We start from the raw sequence: 26149 nt of genomic DNA, 5'->3' as shown, positions 1-26149 counted from the left end.
TTTTTGAAATTGGGTTGTTTATTTTATTTTTTTTAGTTTTAGGAGTTCTTTGTATATTTTAGATAACAGTCCTTTATCAGGTGTATCTTCTACCAATCAGCCGATTAATTATTTATTTCATGGATCATGCCTTTAGTGTTATATATAAAAAGTCATTGTCAGGGTGCCTGGGTGGCTTGGTCGATTGAGCATCTGACTTTGGCTCAGGTCATAATCTCAAGGTTTGTGGGTTTGAGCCCATGTTGAGCTTTGTGCTGATAGCACGGAGCCTGCTTCAGATTCTCTGTCTCCCTCTTTTTCTGCCCCTTGCATGTTGTCTCTCTTAAAAATGAATAAACGTTAAAAAAAAAAGTCATTGTCATACCCAAGGTCATCTAGATTTTCTATGTTATCTTCTAGGAGTTTTATAGTTTTACATTTTACTCTTAGATCTATACTACATTTTGAGTTAATTTTTGTGAAAGGTGTAAGGTTTATATCTAGATTCACTTTTTTGTGTGTGGATGTCTAGTTGTTCCACCATATTTGTTGAAAAGACTCATTGCCTTTGCTCTTTTGTCAAAGATCAGCTGACTGTTTTTTTAATTTATTTTTATTTTTTTATTTTTTAATGTTTATTTATTCTTTGAGAGAGAGAGAGAGAGAGAGAGAGACAGAGCAAGCAGGGGAGGGGCGGAGAGAGAGGGAGACACAGAATCTGAAGCAGGCTCCAGGCTCTGAGCTGTCAGCACAGAGCCTGACACGGGGCTCAAACTTACAGACCATGAGATCATGACCTGAGCCGAAGTCGGTCACTCAACCAACTGAGCCACCCAGGCGCCCAAGCTGACTGTTTTTATGTGGGTTTATTTTTTGGGCTCTCTATTCTGTCCCATTGACCTATTTGTTCTTTTGCCAATTCCACAGTCCTGATTACTATAGCTTTATAGTAAGTCTTGAAGTTGCCTAAGGTCAGTCTTCCAGCTTTGTTGGCTATTCTGGGTCTTTTGCCTTTCTACATAACTGTAGAATCAGTTTGTTGATATCTACAAAATAGCTTGCTTGGATTTTGTTTGGAATTGCATTGATCCTATTAGATTAAGCTGGGAAAAACGAACACTAAACAATATTGAGTCTTCCTTTCCACAGATGTGGAATATCTGTTTATTTAGTTCTTTGATTTTATTCATCAGAATTTTGTAGTTTTACTCGTATAGATCTTGTACATATTTTGTTGAATTTATATGTAAGTATTTAATTTTTTCGGTGCTAATAAAAATGGTATTGTGTTTTTAAATATCAAATTCCACGTGTCCATTGTTGGTATATAAGAAAGTGATTAACTTTTGTATATTAACCTGTATCCTGCAACCTTGCTATAAACACTTAATAGCTGTGGAGTTTCTGTCAATTCTCTTGGGTTTTCTGTATTGGCAATTATGTTATCGGCAAACAAAGACAGTTTTACAGTTGACCCTTGAATAGCACAGGTTTGAACTATGGAGGTCCACTTATGTGTGGATTTTTTTCAGTAAATACACTGGAGTACTGTAAATGTATTTTCTCTTCCTTATGGTTTTAATATTTTCTTTTTTTTACCTTTACTCTAAGAATACAGTATATAATATATATAATGGACAAAATACATGTGAATTATCTGTTATTAGTAAGTCAAAAGTAGGCTACTAGTGCTTAAATTTTGGGGGAGTCCAAAGTTATACACAGATTTTCCACTGTGCAAAGGGTCAGCACTCCTAACCCCTGCATTGTTTAAGGGTCAACTGTATTTATTCCTTCCCAGTATCTATACCTTTTATTTCTTTTTGTCTTACTGCTTTAGGTAGAACTTCCAATATGATGTTGAAAAGGTGTGATGAGAAGGGACATCCTTGCCTTCTTCCTGATCTTTGTGGGAAAGTTTCTAGTTTCTCAGCATTAAGTATAATGTTAGTTGTAGGTTTTTTGGTAGATGTTCTTTATCAATTTGAGGAAGTTACTCTCTTTTCCTAGTTTACTGAGAGTTTTTACCATGCATGGGTGTTGGATTTTGTCAAATGCTTTTTCTGTATCTATTGATATGATTATGTGATTTTTCTTTTTTAGCCTGTTGATATGATGGATTACATTAATTGATTTTCAAATGTTAAACCAGTCTTGCATACCTTGAATAAATTCCACTTGTTCATGGTGTATAATTGTTTATACATTGTTGGATTCAATTTACTAATATTTTTGGCCATCACTATGGAGTATTTTTGCATCTCTTTTCATAAGAGATATTGCTCTGTAGTTTTTTTTTTCTCATAATGTCTTTGTTTTGATGTTCAGGTAATGGTGGCCTCATAGAATGAGTTAGGAAGTATTCTCTCTGCTCCTTTTCTCTGAAAGAGATTATAGAGAATTGGCAGAATTTCTTCCCTAAATGTTTGGTAGAATTTACCAGTGAACCCATGGGCATGGTGCTTTCTGTCTTAGAAGGGTAACTACTAATTACTGATTCAATTTTGTTAATAGATACAGACCCTATTCAGATTGTTTCTTCTTGTGTGAGTTTAGGCAGATTGTCTTTTAAGGAATTGGTCCATTTCTTCTTGGTTATCAAATTTGTTTTAAAACAATTATTCATTAGTGCCTGGGTAGCTCAGTTGGTTAAGTGTCCGACTTGGCTCCGGTCATGATCTCGTGGTTCATGAGTTTGAGCCCTGCATTGGGCTCTGTGCTGACAGCTCAGGCCCTGAAGCCTGGTACACATTCTCTGTCTCTCTTCTCCTCCCCTGCTTGTGCTCTGTCTCTGTCTCTCTCTCTCAAAAATAAATAAACGTTAAAAGAATTTTTTAATAAAAAAAGAAAAGAATTATTCATAGTATTCCTTTATTATCCTTTTAATGTCCTTGGACTCTGTAGTGATGACCTCCTTTTTATTTTCTGATTTTAGTCATTTGTTTCCTCTCTTTTTCTTAGTTAGCTTGGCTGGAGGCTTACCAATTTTATTGATCTTTTCGGAGAACCAGGTTTTTGTTTCATTCATTTTCTCTACTAATTTCCTGTTATTAATTTCATCAATTTCTACTCCAGTTCTTATTATTTCTTTTCTTTTGCTCACTTTGGATTTAACTTGTTCTTCTTTTTCTAGTTTCCGAAGGTTAAAACTTAGACTGTTGATTTTAGATCTTTCTTCTTTTCTAATAAATGTGTTCAGTGCTAAATTTGCCTCTCAGTACTGCTTTCTGTGTATCCCACAAATTTTGATAAATTGTGTTTTCCTTTTCATTTAGTTCATATTTAAATTTTTTTTTTCAACGTTTTTTATTTATTTTTGAGACAGAGAGAGACAGAGCATGAACGGGGGAGGGGCAGAGAGAGAGGGAGACACAGAATCGGAAACAGGCTCCAGGCTCCGAGCCATCAGCCCAGAGCCCGACGCGGGGCTCGAACTCACAGACCGCGAGATCGTGACCTGGCTGAAGTCGGACGCTTAACCGACTGCGCCACCCAGGCGCCCCGTCATTTAGTTCATATTTTAAATTTCACTTAGTTCAATATTTTAAAATTTCTCTTGAGATTTCTTCTTTGATCTATGTGTTATATAGAAGTATGCTATTTAATCTCCATGTATTTGGAAATTTTTTGGTTATCTTTCTGTTATTAATTTCTAGTTAAAGTCCGTTATGGTCCAGGAGCAGACATTGAATGATTTCTATTCTTTTAAATATATTAAGTTTTGTTTTATGGCTCAGAATGTGGTCAATCTTGGCGAATGCTACATGTGAACTTGAGAAGAATATGTATTCTGCTGTTGTTAAAGTACTTGGAGAATTGACCTCTTTATCATTATGTAATGCCCTTTTTATCCCTGATAACTCTCCTTGTCTTGAAGTCTGCTCTGTTTGAAATTAGCATAGCTGCTCCTGCTTTCTTTTAATTAGTGCTAGCATGATGTATTTTTCTGTTTACTTTTATAATCTCTCTCTCTCTCTCTCTCTCTCTCTCTCTATATATATATATATATATATATAGCTTTATGTTTAAAATTTTTTTAATGTTTTATTTATTTTTGAGACAGAGAGAGAGCATGAGCAGGGGAGAGGCAGAGAGAGAGCGAGACACAGAATCCAAAGCAGGCTTCAGGCTCTGAGCTGTCAGCACAGAGCTTGACGCAGGGCTTGAACCCACAAACTGCGAGATCATGACCTGAGACAAAGTCGGACGCTTAACCAGCTGAGCCACCTAGGCGTCCCTATAGCTTTATGTTTAAAGTAGACTTCCTGAGGACAACATATGGCTGGGTCTTGTTTTTTAATCCTGATAATCTGTGTCTTTTAATTGGTGCTTTTAGACTATTGACATTCACAGTAATTATTAACATAGTTGGATTAATATCTGTAATATTCGTTACTGTTTTCTATTTGTTGCCCTTGTTCTTTCTTCCTATTTTTGTCTTCCACTCTTTTTCTGCCCTAAGTGGTTTTAATCGAGCACCTTATATAATTCCATTTTCTCCCCTTCCTTAGCATATCAGATGAGGTGTTCTTTTCCTTTGGCTTCTTTCAGGGCTTTTTCTTTTTTTAAGTTATTAAATTCCAGTTAGTTAACATACAGTGTAATATTAGTTTCAGGTACACATTATTATACTCAGCACTTCTGTACATCACTTGGTGCTCATCACAACAAGTGCACCTTAATCCTCAAGGCTTTTTCTTTATCTCTGATTTTCTATAGTTTGAAAATAATATGCTTAGGTATAGTTGTTGGGCATTTATCCTTCTTGGTGTTCTCTGAGCTTCCTGAATCTGTGGTTTGGTGTCTGACGTTAATTTGAGAAACTTCTCAGTCATTATTGTTTTCAATATTTCTTGGGTTTCTTGCTTTTTTTATTATTATTATTTTTTTACATTTATTTATTTTTGAGAAACAGAGTGAGACAAAGCACGAGTGGGGGAGGGGCAGGGAGAGAAGGAGACACAGAATCCGAAGCAGTCTCCATGCTCTGAGCAAGCAGTCAGCACAGAGCCTGATGCGGGGCTCGAACCCACAAACTGTGAGATCATGACTGAGCCAAAGTCGGAGGCTCAACCGACTGAGCCACCCAGGTGCCCCGTGTTTCTTTCTTTTTTTCTTCTCTGGTATTCCCACTGTGCATATATTATGCATTTTATAGTTGTCTCACAATTCTTGGATATGCTGTTCTTTTTTTTTTTTTCATTCTTTGTTCCCTTTGCTTTTCAGCTTTGAAGGTTTCTGTTGAGATATCCTCAAGTGCAGAGATTCTTTCCTTGTCTGTGTTCCATCTACTAATAAGCCCATCAAAGGCATTTTTTTTCATTTCTATTACAGCATTTTTTAAAGTTTATTTATTTATTTTGAGAGAGAGAGAGAACAACCGAACGAGCAGGGAAGGGGCATAGAGGGGGTGGGAAGAGAGAATCCCAAACAGGCTCTGTGCTGTCAACACAGAGCCCCACATGGGGCTTAATTCCATGAACCATGAGATCATTACATGAGCCAAAAACAAGAGTTGGACACTTAACTGACTAAGCCACCCATGTGCCCCTAATTTACCAGGCCATGCTAATGGCCTAGCTTTATTTCCTTCTCTTGTACATAAAGCCTTGTACTGACTAATATCAAATAGAATGGGAAGAATGAACATTAAGAAAAAAAATTTTTTTAAGTTTATTTTTGAGGGACAGAGCACAAGCAGGGGAGGGGCAGAGAGAGAGAGGGAGACACAGAATCTGAAGCAGGCTTGAGGCTCTGGGCTGTCACACAGAGCCCAACTCAGGGGTCAAACTCACAAACCATGAGAACATGACCTGAACTGAAGTTGGATGCTTAACTGAGCCACCCAGGCACCCTGGGAAAGATGAACATTTTTATCTTTGTTGTCATTGATTTAAACAGTATCAGGCTCACAGAATCCAATTTGATTTCCCTTACCCCACCCATCATTTCTGTAGCATCCCACTCTATTAAAAACACAATTATGTGACTTAATTTATATTTTCTTATTTTTCTCTCCCATTTTCAGGACTCAACTTTGCCCAGTCCCAAGCCAGCCAAAATTCAGACAAAAAAACCCAAGGCAAGAGGTAAGCAAGCCAGCTGGGAACAGGTATGTGCTACCATTAAGGCAGGGCAGAAAAAGCAATGGGAAGGGTCTGCAGGTCACAGGATCTTACTGCCTGTCTCAGCTTTAAAATCTGCAAAAATGGTCAAGGCTCCTACTGTGTCATCAGGGAAGCTGTCCCCTGCCAAGTGAGTACATCTCCTCGCTTCTGTGCACTGATTATAAAATATTAGATTAAAGGTGGAATGAATGTCTTATATTCTTAGCCAAGAAGGATGGCTTCCTGGAGAAGGCAGTCTGTGAGGAAAAATGTAAAGAGAAGAAGATCCAGAACAAACAAACAAACAACAACAAGAGAGACAGAGAGAGAGAGAGACAGAGAGAGATATATCTGGGGAAAAGGAAGGAACCAAAAAAACTCACTAGATTGAGAATGAGCAGAGGATGTGGGGCACAGACTAACTGTGGGAAGTCTATGGACCCTTGCCGAGCTGTCATTTAGAGAGAAATAAACAAATGTCCTTCATGGTTGTTGGTGGGGGTGATGCAGGCATAGCAGATGGACGAGATGGGATCCTGCAAAGGAAGACAACGAAGAGATCTCTGGGAAACGAATCTGCAGCAACGCCTGTACGCATAATGGGAAGGAAAGAAGGACACAGGAATTCAGAGCCTGACCAGCCAGGTAGGGCTGAAGTCCTGGGAAAAACTATGGGAAATGAGGTTCAAGTCTGTGTCTCCCTTCCCTGGATTGTTTCTTAACTTTATAGCTTTTTGTTACTTTTAAAAAGAACAAGAATTAAGCATCTCAGATGGTAGAGTGCAGTACACACTGTAGAAACATAATGGTTATTGGTTTGATTTGATCCAAGCACAGGAGAATGGTGAGGAGGGGGGAACAGACATTTATCGAGTATTGCTGTGGGCTGGCTAGATAGACATTTGCTGGCTCCCTTGAATCTTTCAATATCTCTGTGACTGGACATTTGCCATTTTAGAGATAAGGGGATTGAGGCCCAAAGGGTTTATAATTTGCTGAAGACCCATGACAGGCATATGACTAGCATATGGCTAGAATCCAGGTCTTTCTGACTTCAAAGCCCATTTTATTTCTATTGAGAAAGATCATATTTCCTAGAGATATTTTTGTAAATAGGAATGTAGGGGTTTGACTTGTAAAAAGCCAGGACAGATGGCCTAATAGGGCTCTCAGTTTTATCACTTTTTCATCCAGGCCCTAAGAAAAAATTTAAAGCTCCCCAAAGCAAAGCTGCAGAAACCAACTTCCCTGAGGACAAAGAAGCTAGGATGGAGCCAAAGGGCCCGACCCCACCAGCTCATCTTGGGGCTTGTCCCATGGTGGGGAAAGAAGGCTCAAAGTGTCCTCAGGAGGCTGGAAGCGTCCCCCGTGACGATGAAGCCTCCAGTGACCTGGACCTGGAGCAACTCCTGGAAGATGTCGGAGAAGAGCCGGAGCAGCTGGAGGAGCCACAGTGTGGAGATGACCCTGGGGAGTTCACCACGACCTTCTTTGAGGAATAGCTGTGTGCTCCTGCCTCACCCGCTTCCACAGGAGCAGCAGAGAGAGCCCCTCAGAGGGTCCCTGAGAAGCTACTAAGTGTGGGGTTTGTTCCTCGGCTACAGGTCAATTGGCTAAAGTCACGGCTCTGCAGTTTATGTGTTAATAAAACAGGTTACCGGCTTAAGTGGTTCCATTCGTCTCTAACCACATGCTTCCCTTGGCTTCTCTCCCTGCCCCCCCCACCCCCCCGCCCCGGTCCCTGTGGCATGTCCCTGTTTCTGGTGGGAGGCCGGCACAGTACAGGGATCTGGGAAGTCAGTGAGACCCAAGTCCTGGGAGGAGGCCGTCGAGAAGGGCAGGTCTGGGTTCAGACCTGGCTCAGCCACTTACTAGGTGTGTGGCCTTGAGAAAAGCACTAACCATTCTGGGTCTTCTCTTCACGCCTCCGGTGAGTGCATCCAGGACTGTATAAGGTTGTTGGTGATGCTTACATGAGTGATGCACTTAACGCGGTACATGTTATGGTAGCAGAAGTAGAATGGTTAGATAAGGGGGCAGAGTCTGGGCTCTGGGCTGGCTGCCAGTGTTTGGGGTCCCCCGCCTGGCCTGAAGGCGGTCACTGAACACCAGCACTGGAGGAGGGATCTCGGGTGTGAGCTACTTTTACAGCTCATTTTTGGCGAGAAGGAAAAGACAGAAGATGCCATCAGTTTCTCTTTAGGTGCCTTCAGGCAAATCCTACTAGTACTTTTATTTTTGTGGGCAAGGGCTGGGAAGTTGAAGAGGGAATGGAAGCAGATGGCTCTGTTTCCCTCTGGTCCTTAGTGGCCTTCCACACCCACTGGCTTTTGTCTGTGTCTGGCCAGGGTTATTACTAGAAGCTGTGACCTTCTGTGCAGCTTAGTCTCAGGGAGTCCCCATTCAGTCCTGCTCACTGGGCCTTTACGATAGAATACAGGGTCTCCTGCGGGCTCTCCTTGGGAGGGGTGCAGGGAGGGGCTGCCGGTGACGAGGAGCTGGAGAGGGTGAGGGAGGCATAGAGGATGCCACCGTCATCCTGGGCTTCACCCTGGTGAGAATGAAGAAGAAGGGCTTGAGTGGAAGGGGAGCTGTCCCCAACTTAGAGCGGTAACCCCATAACTGAGTGCCCCACCAACACCACAGTTCCTCTATTCCATCTACCCCACCTTCTCCAAACTTCTTTTTAATTCCTTTAGGCTCTAGTCTGGGCTGCTTACCTTGGGGTCCAGCTTGGGCTCTGTTTTTTGTCCTAGAAAAATTCAAGGTGTGCTGGGGTCAGGTGGCATGTCAGCCAGGGCAGAGAGATGCGCGGGGGCCTTGGGGAGTGAGATCATCTGCTAGGTCAAGACCAGGGTCAGGCCAGAGGGATGGGTGGGACAGGGAAAGAGGAGAATGCTGAGGCAGGTGTGTGGGCAGGGGGTGTGTGAGGAAGGGCGGACCAAGGTGGAGAGAGGGGAGTGTCACAGTAAGAATTTACCTGTAATCCCGATGTTCTCATACTTCTCCTCAGTGTTTTGGACCGATTCCCTGTGTGCGAAGGAGAGGGCGGGAAGTGCATTAGAGGCTGGGCAGAAGTGGGTTCAAACCTCTGTGGGAGCTCTGCAACCCCCTGACACTCAGGTGAGCCAAGGTTTGAGGCTCTCAGGAGGCCTGGGAGAAGATTGAGAGGCAGTTTGCCGTGTAGCCAGTAGAGGTCCTGAGATTCCCTTGAAGATAGATCATCCCGGAGAAGCGGCTTTGTTGGAAGAGCCATCAGAAGTGTGGTGATGGTCTTCTGGCCGGTGCCCAGGTGGGAAGGGAGAGAGGGGAGGGAAGGGGCTGGGAGAAAGAAAGAATGGAATAGGGAAGATGGGCTGGAGGAAAGGGGAGGATGAAGAAGAGAGCTCTGGAGGGAGGGAAAGAGGGAGAAGGCCTGGTGGTGGAGGAGAGAGAGGTGAGGCTAAAAGCTAAGGAGGGAAGTGGCTCTGAGAAAAGAGGTGTCCACTGGAAGGTGAGGAGGAGAGCTGCTGTCCCCATAAGGACCTTCCTGTTTCCCAAACAGGACAAGCACTCACCTGGCTACGGTTCTGGTTTTAGTCTGCAGACCTGTAGGGGAACAGCAGCATGTCAGGGTGCCATCCACAGAAGGCATCTCTCCTCCCTGCCTTCCTGCTCTGTGTGCTCTGAGACCACCCCTAGAGAGGTCAGGGCAGCGGAACAACTCTGTTGGACCCACCTGGGACTCTTGAGTGGCACCTGCTGGCACTCTGAGGCTGCCCAACCCTGTTCCGTGGTTGTCTTCAACACTAAATCAAGAGAATCGCTCTTGCCTGCTCGCTCTCGCTCTCTCTCTCTCTCTCTCTCACCCTTTCCCTTTGCTTCCTTTCCCCTTCCTTGAATTCCTCACCCATCCCTCCACCTGCTCCTTCCACTGCTGAGCCCTGGCCCACCCACCTCCTCCTCCCCCTCCTTTGGCCCTTATCATAGACTCACAGCTCTCTCATGCCCTGATACACTGGCTTTCCATGTTTCTCTCCCCTCTCCTGAACCTCATGGCTGGAATCTGTGTCTGCGCTGCAGCCAGTTTCTCTCCACCCTCTGCCACTGAAACCTCTGCTGTCCCCCTGCTACCATCTCCCCTCCTGTCCTTCTGAGTCTGTCTACAGCATTTCCCAAGGATCAGCCCCTGGTTCACAGACATCCCCTCCACCACCCAACACTATCCTGGGAGGTCCCATCATCGACAGGGACAGCCCTCTGAACACATGGGACTCCTATGTCCCCCCCAACTCTAGTGACCTCCACTCCACTCAGCCATACCCTGGACTCCTTTTTATCCCTGGGATTGAGAACTCTGAAATATTAAATGCCAGCATCATTTTTATACTACAACTTTCTTTCCTTCCAGCTCTCTTTTACTATCAGCCTGTTTGGTATATCTGTGTTTTGACCCTCTGATAATCCACTTTCTTTTGGGCTGTCCAAGCTCCCTGATGATCCTCTACTCTCTACTCCTACCCTTTCACTAGCTCCTTGACTGCCTGTGTTCCCCTATCCTTATGCCACACTTAGCTGACACAGCTCTAATTCTGGATGTGGCTGATGGCAGAGAATGCTATTTGCTTACCTGATATCCATTCATTTCTTACTTTTTAAAAAAGATTTTATTTTTAAGTAATCTCTATACCCAACGTGGGGCTCAAACTCACAACCCCGAGATCAAGAGTCACATGCTGTAGTGACTGAGCCAACCAGGTGCCCCACCATTCATTTCTTCTTACTTAGTTACAGAACCTTGATTTTATTTGGGGTGGCAGTATGCTGCCCTACTGATAGATGTGGGACACAGGAGTACATCCTAGCCAGTAAGATTCAAAGGGAAGTTGGAGGTAAGATTTTCAGGAAGCCTCTTTAAAAGGAGGACAGACAGCTGTGGCATAGTCTTTTTTTCCTTCCTTCCTCCTGTTTCCTGTCTGGGTTCAAAAATAATGGCTGGAGTCTGAGCAGCCATCTTGGATCATGAGGCAACCTTCAGGATAAAAGCCAGTGGCCAGGACAGTGAGCAGGAAAATAGAAGTCTGAGTGCCTAAGGACAATGGCCTCTGCTATCTGTTTCCTCATCCTTTTATATAGGGGAAAGCAATAAACTCAGTCTTAGTTAAGCCCTGTTACTTTTGGTCTCTGGTGCCAGCAGGTGAACATAACTCCTAATGAACAAGTCCCAGAGGGTTCTAACCTGCATGAGGAAAAACACGCGGCGATGCTTTTACACAGTTTATGGCTTCTCATCTGAGTTGAATTCTTAAATACTGTCTTCCATTTCCTCAATGACTATGTCACATTTTTCTTCATCTCTAACCCTCATCCTGACTCTAGAGACAACCACTGTGATTTTTCCTCTGCAGAATTAAAAACAATTCCTATACCTTTGAGTTTATCAATGTTTTTATTCATGGCTTTTATGTTTATGTCATATATAGGGAGATCATCAACACTCCATGGTTATAAAATAGTCTCACATGCTTTCTTCTGGTGCTAGGGTTCTTCCCCCCACATTTAACTCTTTGATTGATCTCCATGGAATTTATTTTGGTGCAAATTATGAGATAATATTATTTTCTCAGATGGCTGTTCAATTGTTCCATCACCATGTATTGAATTATTCATCTTTCCCCATTGATTAGAAATGCCAGATTTTAACCTACTAAATTCCTGAATATATTTTGACCTGTTTTGTCCTGCCTATATTTGGGCTTTTCTCTTTTAATACATTGGTTTATCTGTGTATGAATATGACAGCATCGAATCATTTTAATTATTGCAGCTTAATAATTACAGGTGCTAGTGCTCACATAGTCCTTATTCTGTGCCAGAATCTGTTCTCAATGAATTACATTTAATTGTCGTGACAACCCCCAGGGTGAGTACTATTATTATTCTCATTTTACCGATGAGTAAGTTGAGGCACAGAGTAATACAACCACTGCACCAGAGTTTCCCCAGCCAGGATTTGAGTGCAGGCAGTCTAGATTCTATGCTGCTCACCTCTGTGCTTTAATATCTGATAGGGCTAATCTCCTCTCACTGAAATCTTTCTCTAGAGGAATTTCAAATTAGTATTGGAGGGTGTTGGGGTGTAAATAATTAATGTCTCTAGCCCTGTCCTCTCTGTTAGCTATAAATGCATACATCCAAATTTCTGATGAACCTCTAGGCTCAGATGCCACACAGGTATGTCTAACATGTCCCAAGCTAAAGAATCAGTATTCCCCACCCCGCCCCCCTCCACCCCCAAACATGGTCTTTGACCTCTTGTATTCTCTAATTTGCTTGGTGGTTTCATCCAAGTTCTTCCCACTCCCTTGCCCCTGCACCAGCCTGATCACCAAATCCTACTGATTTTCTCTCTTGAACTCTTCCAGAGTCTGGCTCTATCCCTCCACCTACACTGTTACTGCCTTAGATTGGCCTGGCCCACCTCTGGCGCCTCCATCCCGGATGTATCTGGATGGAGAACTGCTTCATGTTGCCTCTAGGAGCAGAGGCTCTTGGGTGTGATTTACAAGGTTCTTCTCCCATCTCTAGCCTCCTCCACTGCATGGAGCTGCTTAGAGTTCTCCCACTGCTTTCCCGTACCTGCAGGGACAGTGACATCTTCACCACCCTCACCACTTGCCTGGCTAATTCTCTTATACTCTTTGAGACTTTCTGTAGTGTCACTTCCTATGGGAAGTTCTCCATGATTCCCCTCCTCTGTCCTAGACTACCACAGCTCTTTTCAAATGAGGCAGTCACCTCCTTTCCTCTCCCTCTGCCACTGAGTTCCTTGAAAGCAGGACCCACACTTTATTTACACTTGTATCTCCAATTATAAGCCAGACCCTGCAAGATAAGCCCTCAACCAATGCTTGCTGAGCTGAGTCAACTTCCTTTCCCTTCTGCTCTCTCCTTACTCTTCCAAGAGCTGACCCTCCCCTCCCCGTGAATCAAAAGATGAAGATTAGGGGCGCCTGGGTGGCTCAGTCCGTTGAGCGTCCGACTTGGCTCAGGTCACGATCTTGCGGTCCATGGGTTCGAGGCCCGTGTCGGGCTCTGGGCTGATGGCTCAGAGCCTGGAGCCTGCTTCCGATTCTGTGTCTCCCTCTCTCTCTGCCCCTCCCCCGTTCATGCTCTGTCTCTCTCTGTCTCAAAAATAAATAAACGTTAAAAAAAAAATTAAAAAAAAAAACAAAAGATGAAGATTGATGATAAATGATTAAGTCAAGAGACAAAAACTAGAAAATGATCAGATTTGTGGGGCGGGACTGGTCTGGAGCAATGGTTCTCAAACTGGATCACACATAGACACCACTTGTTGAGATCTTTAAAAATGCAGATTCCCAAGCCCAGACCTCAAGGCCAGCAGGGATCTGCATTTTTAAATGCAGGATGACCTGGGGTCATTCTGATACTGGTGGGCTCTGGGAAACATTCAGTCGGGGAACTTGGGGACAAGTTGGAGGCGTAGCCCAGAACCACTTACCTTTGCTTCTCTTCCACCTGAGGAAGACAATCAGTCCCAAAACTGCTATTATGAGCACAACACCAGCCAGTGCCACCCCGACTGCAGCTCCCACACTCAGGGGTGAAGATGCTGAGCTCCCATTGTTCTCTACGACATTGAGGTCAGCTGTGATGGTGGCTGCGGTGGTGGTGCCCTTGGCGGTCGCCTGGGCAGCTGAGAAGACACGAGAATTTAGCAGATTCTCCTCTGGAGGCTTGAGGTATTTGGATGAAACTGTTACATCTCATTCCCTAGTTTGGGGAATATTAAGGGTGGGGAGGAACTCCAAGAAGAAATTAAAAACATGAATGGAATAGTCAATTCCTTAGAAAAAGTACCAAAACCAGAAAGAAGCCAGCCCTAAGAAAACTCAGAGGAAAAAATTAATGAAACCTACGTAGGAATAAATTTATTAGGAAACAGGACAACAGAGAGAATAATAAGTGCAGGGAGTAGTTATTTAGGGGAAAACAAACAACAAAAAACAAGAAAGAAATAAAACAGATAAGACTCTTGCAAACCTAACAAGAGTTTGTTGAAATCATTTGTGAGTGTATGCTCATTATAGGTTGATAAACTTAAAAAAAAACTCTGAATTGGATGATTTTCTGAAACAAACAAAAATTTCTGAAAATGGAGTTAAGAAGTAAGACACTTTCACTGATAGGTAAACAAAGAAGTGAGGACTCTTGGGGCACTGGCCTGGCTCAATCAGAAGAGCAGGTGACTCTTGGTCTCTAGGTCATGAGTTTGAGCTCCACACTGGGGGTAAAGATTACTAAACAAAGTAAATAAACTTAAAAAAAAAAAAAAAAAGGAAATGAGAGCCCTATTAAAAACTACCTATCATAAAGATTCCAAGCTCAGGAGGCTGTATGGGTAAATTCTTTTTTTTTTTTTAATTTTTTTTAATGTTTATTTTTGAGAGAGACAGACAGACAGGACTGTGAGCAGGGGAAGGGCAGAGAGAGAGGGAGGCACAGATCCGAAGCAGGCTCCAGGCTCCCAGCTGTCAGCACAGAGCCTGATGTGGGGTTTGAACTCTCGAACCGTGAGATCATGACCTGAGCTGAAGTCAGATGCTTAACCAACTGAGCCACCCAGCTGCCCCTATGGGTAAATTCTTGTGAAAATTTAAAGAACAAATAATTCCCAGATGGATTCTAGAACACAGGGAAATATGGGAAAGAGGCAATTCTAATTTATTTCATAAAATGATAACATAACCCTGATGCTAATTTATCTATCTATATTTTTTAATGCAGGTTAAAACAACAAAAGGCTGGGTTTTTTACCGATCTGAGTGGAGGAAAATACCCAGTAATTGAGCAGTGGAAGGATAGGTGGGTACAACCTTTGGGAGTGCATTTGTAAAGTGTAACATACCCAGGTGTGCCCTTTGACCCAGTGCTTTCAATGCTAGAAATTTCTCCTGTGGAAATGCTGGGCAAGTGTTCAAAGGCCTGTATTTAGGGGTGTTCCTTGCAGCTTTGGGATGCCCCAACAAGCTAAACATCTTTATTTATTTTTTTACTTGTTTTATTTTTTATTTTTAAAAATTTATATCCAAACTAGTTAGCATATAGTGCAACGATTTCAGGAGTAGATTCCTTAGTGCCCCTTACCCATTTAGCCCATCCCCCCTCCCACAACGCCTCTGGTACCCCTCAGTTTGTTCTCCATATTTATGAGTCTCTTCTGTTTTGTCCCCCTCCCTGTTTTTATATTATTTTTATTTCCCTTCCCTTATGTTCATCTGTTTTGTCTCTTAAAGTCCTCATATGAGTGAAGTCATTTGATTTTTGTCTTTCTCTGACTAATTTCACTTAGCATAATGCCCTCCAGTTCCACCCACGTAGTTGCAAATGGCAAGATTTCATTCTTTTTGATTGACAAGTAATACTCCATTGTATATATAGACCACATTTTCTTTATCCATTCATCCATAGATGGACATTTGGGCTCTTTCCATACTTTGGCTATTGTTGATAGTGCTGCTATAAACATCGGGGTGCATGTGTCCCTTCAAAATAGCACACCTGTATCCTGTGGATAAATGCCTAGTAGTGCAATTGCTGGGTCGTAGGGTAATTCTATTTTTAGTTTTTTGAGGAACCTCCATACTGTTTTCCAGAGTGGCTGCACCAGCTTGCATTCCCACTAAACATCTTTAAATAGGACACTGAGTAAGTAGATACATTGTGATACATTATGGCATGGAGACACTCTGTGGCCTTTGTGTGTGTGTGTGTGTGTGTGTGTGTGTGTGTGTGTTTGTTCATTTTTGGGTGAGAATGCAAGCAGGGAGTGCAGGGAGAAGGGGACAGAGTATCTGAAGCGGGCTCTGACCTGATAGCAGCGACCCCAATGTGGGGCCTGAACCCAGGAATCAAACCATGAGATCATGACCTGAGCCGAAATCAAGAGCCAGACACTTCACTGACTGAGCCACTCTTGCACCTCCCTGCAGCCTTTAAAAAAAAAAAAAAAAAAAAAAAAAAGCGTAACTGTACATGTACTGAACTGGAAAGATAGGGGAATAAAAATAAGTTGTAGAGCAGAATAGTAATGTGGTTTGATTCTATTTGTGTTATGTATCTATATCTGTATCTATATCTGTGAGAGAGGACATTTCCGCAGAAAGAAGTAGTGGCTGGAGAGATAAAGTGCAGAGGGAGGAATAGACTTTTCATTCGACTCCCTTCTGTATTGTTTGAACATTTTTAAAAAGGCAGCGTAAGTATTACCAGTACCTTTACTATTTTCAAAATTTAATGTTTATCAAAGTTACATAGGCACGTAAGTTAAAAAGTCCACACATTCCATAGTATATAAAGACAGCAGCCCCTGCATAAGCCTCTCACTCCCTTCCCACTCTACAGAGTCAACTGTTTTAGCACCTTTTAGTGCTAAAACCTTTTAGCTGTTTCTTTTGGCATTAACCTTGTATTTCTAAATCACAAGCATACACTGTTGTTACTTGAATGGTTGGAAGTATTGTTGATTTACTTCCTACCATTGAAATCGAGGATTTAGAACTCTCACACCCCTGTTTTCTCCTTTTTACTGGACAGTCCAGCATTCGATGTCCTTTTCATGAGATGGGGTCTTCACTTGGCTTTTGGGACACCATTCTCTTGTGGCTCTTTTCCTGCCTCTCTAGCAGCTGCTTGTTGATTCCTCCTTTTCCCAACCTATAACAGTCATGGGCCCTTCTCAGTTCAGTCCTAGGACCCGCTCTCTATCTACACGCACTTCCCAGATAATTTATCCAGTCCCATGGCATCAACTATCAGCGACAAACTGATCCCACCCAAATTTACATATCCAGTCATCTCTTTCCTGGCTCTCCTGAATCCTGTATCTCACTGCCTACTTACACCTCTGTTTATCTTGTAATGTCTCAAATTACAGAACTCTTGATTTCCTCCCAAACCTGTTCCTACCGCATGTCCCCCTCTCAGTAAATGGCAATGCCATCCTGTAAGAAGCTCAGGCCAAAAGCCTCAGAGTCACCCTTGCTTCTTCTCTCTTTCTTACCCCCCACATCCCATCATCTGCAAATCCTGTCTGCTCAGTCTTCAAAATATAACCAGCATCTCACCTGCCCATGTTGTCACCCTTCAGGCACATCACCTCTCACTGGTGTCCCTGCTTGTGACCTTGCTCATCTTTACAGTCTTATTCTCTATACAACATCTGGAGGGACACTTGTACAATGCACATCAGCACAGCAGGAAACCCTCACTAGACTCATTACACTGAGTAAAAGTTCTTTTCTTGGCTTTCAAAGCCACACTGGACTGGCCCCCCCACTGCCTGTTCTGATCTCACCTGCTGCCACCATCAGCCTCTTTATCTGATTCAGCCACACACTTGTCCCACCTCATGGCCTCTGCCCTTGCTGATCCCTCTTGACTGGAACATTTTTCTCCAGACCTCTCCCTGACTTCCTACAGATTTGTGCCTAGGCTGGATTTTTATGCTGGCTTCTCTTAGATCCACTCCCCAGCTCCTCTCCACTTGCTTTGTGCCTTTGGAGGCTGGTCTTGGTGGACTCAATCCATGGGCTCTCTCACCAGCTGGTTCCTAGTCAGTAGCCAGTCAGAGTCACCATCCAGAGATGGAAGGAGAGAAGAGGGCAGATCATGGCATAGCCCTTGGTCCCCTGTCTGACAGGTCTTATATTAGGGTTTTCAGAGACACAGAACCAATGGGATATAGAAACAGATGTGGAGTTTTGAGGTGTTGGTTCATGTGATTATGATAGCTGAGAAGCCAGAGTTTGCTATCTCTAAACAAAAGGCCCAGGAAAGCTAGTGATGTAGTTCTAGGCCCAGACCTGTGGGTCTGAGAACCAGGGGGACCAGTGAGATTCCAAAGTCCCAAGAACCAAGAGCTCCAAAGTCTGAGAGCAGGAGAAGTGGAGATCCCTGCCCATCCTCTACTCTTTTGTTCCTTTAGTTCTCTCAAGGGTTTGGATGATGCCCACCCACTGCTAGACTCTTCTGGAAATACCATTACAGACTATCCAGAAAGAATGTCTTATCAGATCTCTGAGCATCCTGTAAGCTCACTCAAAACTAACCATCCCAGATATGTTGACTCTATCTCCCCAGAGGCTACAGCTCATCACTGGGTCCCCCTTCTTCCTACTCTGTTCCTCAGTCCTGGGGATGGTCTCAGGGGTCTCCCATCCCTGACTGGTTTCCCCATCCTGTGCCCTACTCTAAACTCTCCCCAGTCATCCTGTTTGAGCGGCTGCTTCCTGCCAGGACTCTGACTAATGTTCCCAGAGCCTTTGATGTTCCGTCTGAATAGAGTAGCACCCTTAGCAACCTTTATCCCTCAGATTCTGCTCCAGTTCCCTCCTTTTCTCTTTTCACCACCAGTGTACGTGCAGAATTAATTTGTTGGCTTTCCCTTGAGTCTTCTTGCTCATCCACACTTATGTACAAAGAGCATTGTTGTACACATGATTTGCTCTTTTTTTTTTTTTTTTTTTTTTGCTGCTGTTTCCCCAGTGTCCAGATTAGCACTCGACATATAGTAGGTATTCAGTCAATATTTGTTGAATGAATGCATGAGATAATTTTCTCTTAGAATTTCAAGTCATTCAACCATTGTTTTCCAGCTTCCTCTGTTACTATGGAGACCGCCAAAGCCATTGTGATTCTTGAATCTCCTGCAGCCTGTTTCTTTCCTCCTTGGAAATTTGTTGGATTTTCTTTTTATCCCTGACGTTTTGAAATTTCATGTTGTAGTGTCCTGAAGTAGGTCTTTTTATTTGTAACCATTTTTCTGGGCTTCTTTGTTCTGGAACATTTCTAGAGTTATCTAGGATATTTTCTTTCAATGGCCTTATCTCTTCTCTGTGTCTGGAACTCCTGTTATTCAGAGGCTGGAGCTCTTGGGCCAATCCTCAGTTTTTCTTATCTTATAGTTTCTGTATTGAAAGGGCGGGCCTAGCCAGCCGACTCCATCTTGTTCTGTGTCCTTCACCTTGACCACACCTCCTCCCCTTGAGTAACCCCCCCCCCCCAGCCTAACAGGACGCGGACCCTTCCCCAGCCAATCGGCTGAGGCCATAGCCATTACCTCACCAACCGCCCCTAGGCCCCAATAAAACCTTTGTCCTTTTGAAACTCGCTCTCTCTCCCCAGTATCTCACTGCTGCGTCAGTGCAGGTAGGGGATTGAGCTCGAGCTAGCTCGAATAAAGGCTCTTTTGCTTTTGCATCGGACTCGGCTCCCTGGTGGTCTTTGGGGATCATGAATTCTGGGCATAACAGTATGACTTTACTATGGCAAATGGAAGAAATGACCACAAACTGGGTGACTTAAAACAATAGAAGTTTAGTTTCTCACAGTTCTGGAGGCCACAGGTCAGTTAGCAAGGTGTCACGGGCCGCAAAACCTCAGGAGGCTCTGGGGGAGAGTCTGTTGCCTACTTCTCCAGTTTCTCGAGGCTGCACCACTGAGTCTCTGCTCTGTGATCATATTGCCTTCTGCGATAGGTTCCCTCCACCTCCCTCTTAGAAGGAGGCTCTTGTTTGCATGTAGGGCCCATCCAGCTAATCCCAGGTTTCTTCACCTCAGAAGTCTTAGCTAAATCGTATCCCTTACCATGGAAGGTAATAATCATTAGTTTTGGGGACTGGGATATGAACACGTCTTTGTGGGGGCCGCTATCCAACCCACCAGTTCCCAAATCTGTGACTCTTTGTCTACCTTCTGCGAGATTTCCGTCAAGTTTTTCTTGCAACTCTTTAACCGAGTTTTCTATATTTGCCGTTATATCTTAAATTCTCAAGAGCTCCTTGTTTGTTTGGAAAGCTCCCTCTGTTATACAGGCTTGCACTCTCTTAACTTTCTGAGGACGGTAGTTATCTGAGTTTCATTCTTCCTCCATTATTTTGATTTTTTCCAGGAACCCCCTCCCCCCTCTCCCCACTGCATTGGTTTTGCTGTGTATTTCATGGGGGAAGGATTCCTTAAGTGTTGAATGCAATCATATTTTTAAAAAAATCGTTTTTAACATTTATTCATTTTTGAGAGACAGAGAGCATGAGTGGGGGAGGGGCAGAGAGAGAGAGAGAGGGAGACACAGAATCCGAAGCAGGCTCCAGGCTCTGAGCTGTCAGCACAGAGCCTGACGCAGGACTTGAACTCACGGACAGCAAGATTATGACCTGAACTGAAGTTGGATGCTTAACTGAATGAGCTACCCAGGCACCCCTGAATGTAATCATATTTTTAAATGGCGTCTCTAGCCTCAGGCATTCCAGGCACAGCAGAGACAAATGGTCAATCATCAGGACTGGGGGATTCCATGCGAGGCCAAGACCCCATCTTGCTGCCTTGGTTGCCAGTGTGTTGCCATGCTTGGTTGCCACGCTGATTGGTAGCTGTGTATGTGGTCTGGGAGAAAGTGCTTGTTAGCTAGTGGGCTGTAGGATGTTAGGCTTTCTGAATCCTTTCTGAGCCCATCAGATAGATTTCCTAGAGAAAAATCTCCTGATTTCTTGCCCATGGTAGGGTAGGGGATACCAGCTGGGCTATCCTGAGTCCTAGGAGGCATCTAAGGGGGTAAGGCATTTAGGATCTCATCAGTTCACCAAGTCTCCAGTTTTAAAGACTGAACCCTTGCCCCCAGGTATGCCTAGGACTGCCCCCAGAGTCCCTCTGGTCCATTCTTTCTAGAAAGCAAATCTCCAGTCTCTGCTGGGTGGGGAGGGGGTGTAGAAGTTTCCCTGCTTCTTTTTATTGTTTTAAAACTTTTAAATGTTTATTTATTTTTGAGAGAGAGAAAGAGACAGAGTGTGAGTGGGGAGGTGCAGAGAGAGAGGGAGACACAGAATCTGAAGCAGGTTGCTGACAGCGCAGAGCATGACCTGGGGCTCGAACTTGCAGCCTGACCTGGAGCTCAAACTCTCAAACTGAGAAATCATGACCTGAGCTGAAATCAGCTGCTTAACCTACTGAGCCAACCAGCCGCCCCTCCCTGCTTCTTAAATACATTATCACCTAGTCCTCCACCTTTCCAACCCCCTTTTACTCCCACTGTCAGGGGTTCTGGGGTGGCTCTTCCTAAACCGTTGAGGGGTTTCGCAGTGTAAGAATTGCCTTTCTTTTGGCGCTCCCCACTGCCAAGATTATGCCAAGATTAAGATTATGGCTTAGCTCCCCTGGTCTCCTAAGCAGATACATTAGTCTATGTCTTTCCAGCTTCCCAAATATTGTTTTTCACCACATAGCTCACATATTTTTTTGTCCCTGTGGATTTTTGTCTTAAAAAATTCTCTTTGGGGGGCACCTGGGTGGCTCAGTCGGTTAAGCATCCAACTCTGGATTTTGGTTGAGGTCATGATTTCATAGTTGGTGAGATTGAGCCCTGTGTTGGGCTCCATGCTATCAGCATGCTTGGGATTTTCTCTGTCCATTTCTGCCCCTCCCATGCTCTCTCTCTCAAAATAAATCAATGAACTTAAAAAAAATTATCTTTGCTGTCATTTTAGTAGGGTTTGGTAGGGAGAGGATGTAAACATGCATATAACCCACCGTCTTGGCCAGAATTTGTGCAATATTTTATAGTGAAAATTTAAAAAGATGAATATTCAGAAATAATGTTGCATATTAATAATAAAAATAAAAGATTTAAAGGAAAGCAATATCTCTTGTGAGATATTGACATGGTCTTTAGAACACACCCAAGGTTATTGAGGGCTATAAAACAGGAACCATTTCTGGGTGGAAGATTGTATATTGCACTGACTTCTGTTTTCATCAATTGCTTTCTAGATTTAATGCAATTCCAATGTAAGTGCTACCAATAGGTGTTTTCCTCAGAACCGGGCAAACTTATTCCAACATTTATGTGAAACAATAGGCCAAAACAATAATAAAGTTTTTGAGGAAGTAATGTGGTTCTGATGGAAATAGTCTTGTCAGCCACTGAAACATGACCAAGTTATAATCACTAAAACAGAGTGGTAGTGATATAAGAAAAGACAGAACAGTGAAATGGAGATGACAGACCAGAAAGGATGCTATTCTACAAAAAGCCCGGCCTAGGAGTCAATGGAGAAGAGAAAAATTATCCCATAAATGGGGTTGGGACAATTGATTCGTTTCTTGGTATGAAGATCAGTTTAATTCTTCACCTCATACCATATATCAAAATAAATTCTCACTATATTAATGTGTTTTATTGTGAAGTCATATAAAAATCAGAATAAATTAGGGGCACCTGGGTGGCTCAGTTGGTTAAGCATCCTACTTTGGTTCAGGTCATGATTGCAAGGTTCCAGAGTTCAAGCCCAGCATCAGGCTGTGTGCTGACAGCTCAGAGACTGGAGCCTGCTTTGGATTCTGTGCCTCCCTCTCTCTCTGCCCTTCCCTCCATCTGTGTCTCTCTCTCTTAAAAATAAATAAACATTTAAAAAATTAAAAATAAATTAATAATTTAAAAAATCAGAAGAAATTAAAATCTTTTCAGCCCCTAGGGGATATAGGATTTTTTGGCTAAGAAATAAAAGAGAAAATTATAAAGGAGAATACAATGAGATTTGCCTACAAAAGGAAAACATCTGTATGTAGAAAATATTGTTAAACTAGCCACAAACTTATCAGTTCTATTTGCTGCAAATATTCCTTTAGGGTGATGTCTTTGCATGGTGGCACCTCACTTGGATTAAAAAAACGTTTCTTTTTATTACTTTCCTGTATTTTTTAAAAATATGAGTATAGATATCCAATTAATTGTATTAATTGAAAAATTAATTTACTGATGAAAAACTCATAGTAAATGTGACTGAAGTGAGAAATGAGGAAAGTTGGAGGATCAGGGAAGGAGGAAGAGGGGTCTGGGGAGAGCGAAAACCTCTCAAAAAAGGCCATTTAAGGGAATATGGAGGAGGTGCCAGAAATAGAAATCCAACGCTGTCTTGCTAAATTCAGGTTGTGAGCCACTTTCTATTTGCTCTGAAACCAGCATGGTGGCCAGATGGGACAGTGGTTTACCAAGGGTGGGGTCACGGAGAGTATCCTTCCACCCAGGAGCAGTGATATGTTGTTAGAATTGTCAGTGCAAGTGATTATAAAGAGCAGACCTGGGATTTTTCGTTTTTAAGGAATTTTCTACAGATAATATCTACAGACAGTGCATCCCCTAGTGCCTACTCCTGGGAAGGGCTCCCTCCCCAACTGCTCTGGAGACCAACAAACCTAGGTTCAAGTTCCCAAGGCCTGCTGGGTAACATGGGAAGATCTGCTGCTGTAACACATCCCGTTCCTTGGTTAAAATAGGTGAAGACAGCAATAGGATCAGGTCAGCTGTGAAGCTGAGCAGCTACTAGGTTAAGAGTGGAGGCTCTGGGGTTAAACGGGGTTCAAGTCCTGCCTGCGCCATGCGTGTGGCTTTGGGCAGGCGTTTAGGCTCTTTGAGCCTCAGTTTCCCTATCTGTAACAGGAAGATAAGAGCAGTGCCTACTGTTACTGTGGGGTCGCGGGGAAGGTTGTTAACCAGGGTGACGTACACCTAGTTGTTCAACCTGACACAGTGCATGGTAAGCGGCAGCCGCCATATTTCTGCTGTCGATGGCATGTCTCAAAGGCCAGGATGGAGGAGCAAAATCGGAGTGGACAGTGGGGATGGTGCAGGCAGAGGTGGGGACCAGGGGTGGGGGGGGGGCAAGGAGGGTAAAGAGGATGGAGGCAGGGGAAGAGGGGGGTGGGAAAGGAGAGGAGGGAAGGGGCTGGGGCAGGGAGCATTGTGGGCCAGGTTCCGAGGAGCAGAGCAGGAGAAGGACGCAGGGGGGACTGGGAAAAGAGGTAATGGGGCGTGGCCAGGGGACAGGGGTCTTGGGTCATAATTGGGTACCTGCTGTGTGTGCTGGGTTGAGCCCGCAACTGTGGGGAGACACAAGACTGGGGGCTGGCAGGGGCTACTCACAGGGACACAGGACAAAGGGAAGGCAGACCACGCCCTGAAGAAGTCAAGTCCACCTGGACAGCGTGGGGTGAGGGGAGGGAGGCAAGACTGGAGGCCCAGCTTGAAGCAAGAAGGGAGGATTCCTGGGCAGCCTGGAAGGTGCTGAGGCTGGGGGAGCGGGGTGGGGACTGGCTCCGGAGGGGGCAGTGAGGGGGATGGGCAAGGAAGCCCAGGCAGCCCAGGTTTGGGGAGATCCAGGAGAAAGAGTAAAGTCGGCAGAGGCCTGGGGAGGGGAGAGGGGTGGGGAGAGGAGTTTGAGAGAAGGGGTAAGCAGGAAGATTGGGGCCTGGGCCAGGCCTGGGGGATGAGGGCACCCTGCAGGGTGGGTGTGGTGGCTGCCGGGCAGCTGGACTCACCGTCGGTAATGGTGAGTTTGGTCCCTGGGATGGACTGCCACACCTGTTTGCCGTCTCTTAGCGTTTCCACTTGGACCCGGCAAAAGTACCTATTCTCATCTTCTTTCCGCAGGTTCCGTATACACAGGGTGCCGGAGTTCTGACCCTCTCTCAAGTCCAGGGAGATCCGGTTCTTGAAATCCTTATGGACAAAATGCTGGGTACTGTTGTAGATGACCTCTCCATGGAAGTCTGTCCGTCTGACGGCTATACTCAGTCTGGGATCCTTGGCTAACTCCCAGCAGTAGAAGTAGGAGAAAGAGATGCAGGTGGAATCACCCTCGGGGGCTGAGAGAGACGCTGGTTGGTTGATCCCAAAGTCAGTGTTTGGATTGCATTCTTTTGAGCTGCCTGGAGGAGAGAGAGGAGACTTTGAGCCACTGGGAGAGATGAGGACGATAACCCCAGACCTTCTGGCACCCTCACTCACAGAGCACACCAAGTGTGACAGATGGCAGGACTGGCCCTCTGGCCTGGGTGTCCCCCTTGCCGGGCTTGGGGTAGGGAGGAGGGTGAAGGGTTGGGGAGGACGTGGCACCATGGGACCAGCCCGCTGGAGCTGGGAGGCCTGGCCGGCTACCCCAGCAGACCCCTTCTCCAGCTGCCCAGCCACAGCCCTTCCTGGGGACTCCTGGCCCTCGGGGCGGAGCCAGGGTGTCCTGGACACTCACCAGCCTGCAGAGATGCCGGCAGCAGCAGCAGGGACAGCAGCAGGGACGGACCCATTGCCTCACTCTCCTCCCAGGAGAGGAGAAGCCAAGCAGCTCTGTCAAGGCCAGAGGGCAGGCCCTACAGAGGTGCCTCCTCGGGGAGTCCAGAGGAACGTGGAAAGCGTGGATCAGGTTCCTTCGGAAGAGCAAGGGAGGGTGAGCTTCCCCAAACTCGCGGGCCCCCGGAGTACCCAGCACTTCCTTTATCAATCTGGTTTCTTCTTTTTCTACATTGCAAAAGCGCCTCCCTTGTGGTCAGTGCACAGAGAGCCGTGAGAAAGGCCCCCAACTTCTTTCTTCACATGGAGGGCCATAGTTCATGGCCTTTCTTCACATGGCCATGGTTCATGGTTCTTTCTTCACATGGCCACCCCACACCTTGGCCATCTGTGGCCTCGCCTCTTCCATCTCAGCTCCTGGCCACCTCTCCTCAGGAGTCAGTCTCTGTCTCTCCAGCTCTCCTTCTCACTGGCTCTCGGCATCTCCTGGCCTCTTTCTGTCGTCCAGGTGAAAGGCTGCAGCAGGACCAGTTTGGCTCTTCCAGCCAGAGGACAGGCAACCATGAGTCTCTGCCCAGCTAACGCCTCCCCAGAGGAAGGAGGAGGGACCCACTGGTGATCAGATGGCCTCCACCCCAGCACCAGGCACCAAGGACACCCAACTTGCACCTGGCCGCTCTCCCTCCCAGCAGGGGCTCCCCTGCCCAGGACCCAGGCCTATCAGGCTCCTTCCCTTCCCTGGTCAGCTCCTTTTGTGCAGTCTCACACCATCCTTGGGGTTAAGAGGTGAGGGTGGGCCTTCTTGAGCCCATGCCTCGACCCACAGGAGGCAAGACTGGATCAGCAGGCCCCTCTGTCCTCCACTCCACAGATGAGGAGACCAAGGGCTCAGAGAAGCCCTGCCTCAGGTCATGTGACCCTTGAGGCAGGTCCAGGACTCAAA

The 26149-nt window shown here is 44.9% G+C and overlaps 2 protein-coding genes across 11 annotated transcripts in view; one reads left to right on the top strand and one right to left on the bottom strand.

The window, feature by feature from the left end:
* Positions 1-7811, top strand: part of ZCWPW1 (zinc finger CW-type and PWWP domain containing 1) — a 32145-nt gene extending 24334 nt beyond the window's left edge. For all 8 annotated transcript variants that reach the window (XM_042922987.1, XM_042922985.1, XM_042922979.1 and 5 more), the window contains 3 exons: positions 6008-6068; positions 6597-6731; positions 7281-7811. In XM_042922987.1, the coding sequence (XP_042778921.1) occupies positions 6008-6068; positions 6597-6731; positions 7281-7588 (504 nt within the window). In that variant the 3' untranslated portion in view covers positions 7589-7811. The remainder of the gene's footprint in view (positions 1-6007; positions 6069-6596; positions 6732-7280) is intronic.
* A 467-nt stretch (positions 7812-8278) lies between these two features.
* Positions 8279-25817, bottom strand: PILRA (paired immunoglobin like type 2 receptor alpha). Of its 3 annotated transcripts, XM_042922988.1 has the most exons (7): positions 25169-25811; positions 24459-24848; positions 13591-13785; positions 9644-9674; positions 9067-9116; positions 8807-8838; positions 8279-8637 (listed from the first exon to the last, which is right to left on the bottom strand). In XM_042922988.1, exons 1-7 carry the CDS (start codon positions 25221-25223, stop codon positions 8500-8502), a joined length of 891 nt encoding a protein of 296 aa, XP_042778922.1. In that variant the 5' UTR covers positions 25224-25811; the 3' UTR covers positions 8279-8499. The 3 variants fall into 3 exon arrangements, with proteins under 3 accessions (XP_042778922.1, XP_042778924.1, XP_042778923.1); XM_042922990.1 differs by lacking the exons at positions 8279-8637; positions 8807-8838 and adding an exon at positions 8839-8923 and having other exon boundaries at positions 25169-25816; XM_042922989.1 differs by lacking the exons at positions 8279-8637; positions 8807-8838 and adding an exon at positions 8846-8926 and having other exon boundaries at positions 25169-25817.
* Between the last annotated feature and the right edge of the window lie 332 nt (positions 25818-26149).

This window comes from Panthera leo, chromosome E3 (genome assembly GCF_018350215.1).
Source record: "Panthera leo isolate Ple1 chromosome E3, P.leo_Ple1_pat1.1, whole genome shotgun sequence".
Classification (NCBI taxonomy): domain Eukaryota; kingdom Metazoa; phylum Chordata; class Mammalia; order Carnivora; family Felidae; genus Panthera; species Panthera leo.
Note: the sequence above shows the minus strand (reverse complement) of the source record. Positions and strands in the feature narration are given on the sequence as shown.

What these genes read in the sequence shown, in the direction of transcription:
- PILRA (XM_042922988.1), bottom strand. Translation starts at nt 25,223, where the DNA reads ATGGGTCCGTCCCTGCTGCTGTCCCTGCTGCTGCTGCCGGCATCTCTG. An exon ending in CAAACTCACCATTACCGACG is followed by an intron (nt 13,786 to 24,458) that starts GTGAGTCCAGCT and finishes GTGTCTTCTCAG; the next exon opens with CTGCCCAGGCGACCGCCAAG. An exon ending in AAAACCAGAACCGTAGCCAG is followed by an intron (nt 9,117 to 9,643) that starts GTGAGTGCTTGT and finishes CTTCGCACACAG; the next exon opens with GGAATCGGTCCAAAACACTG.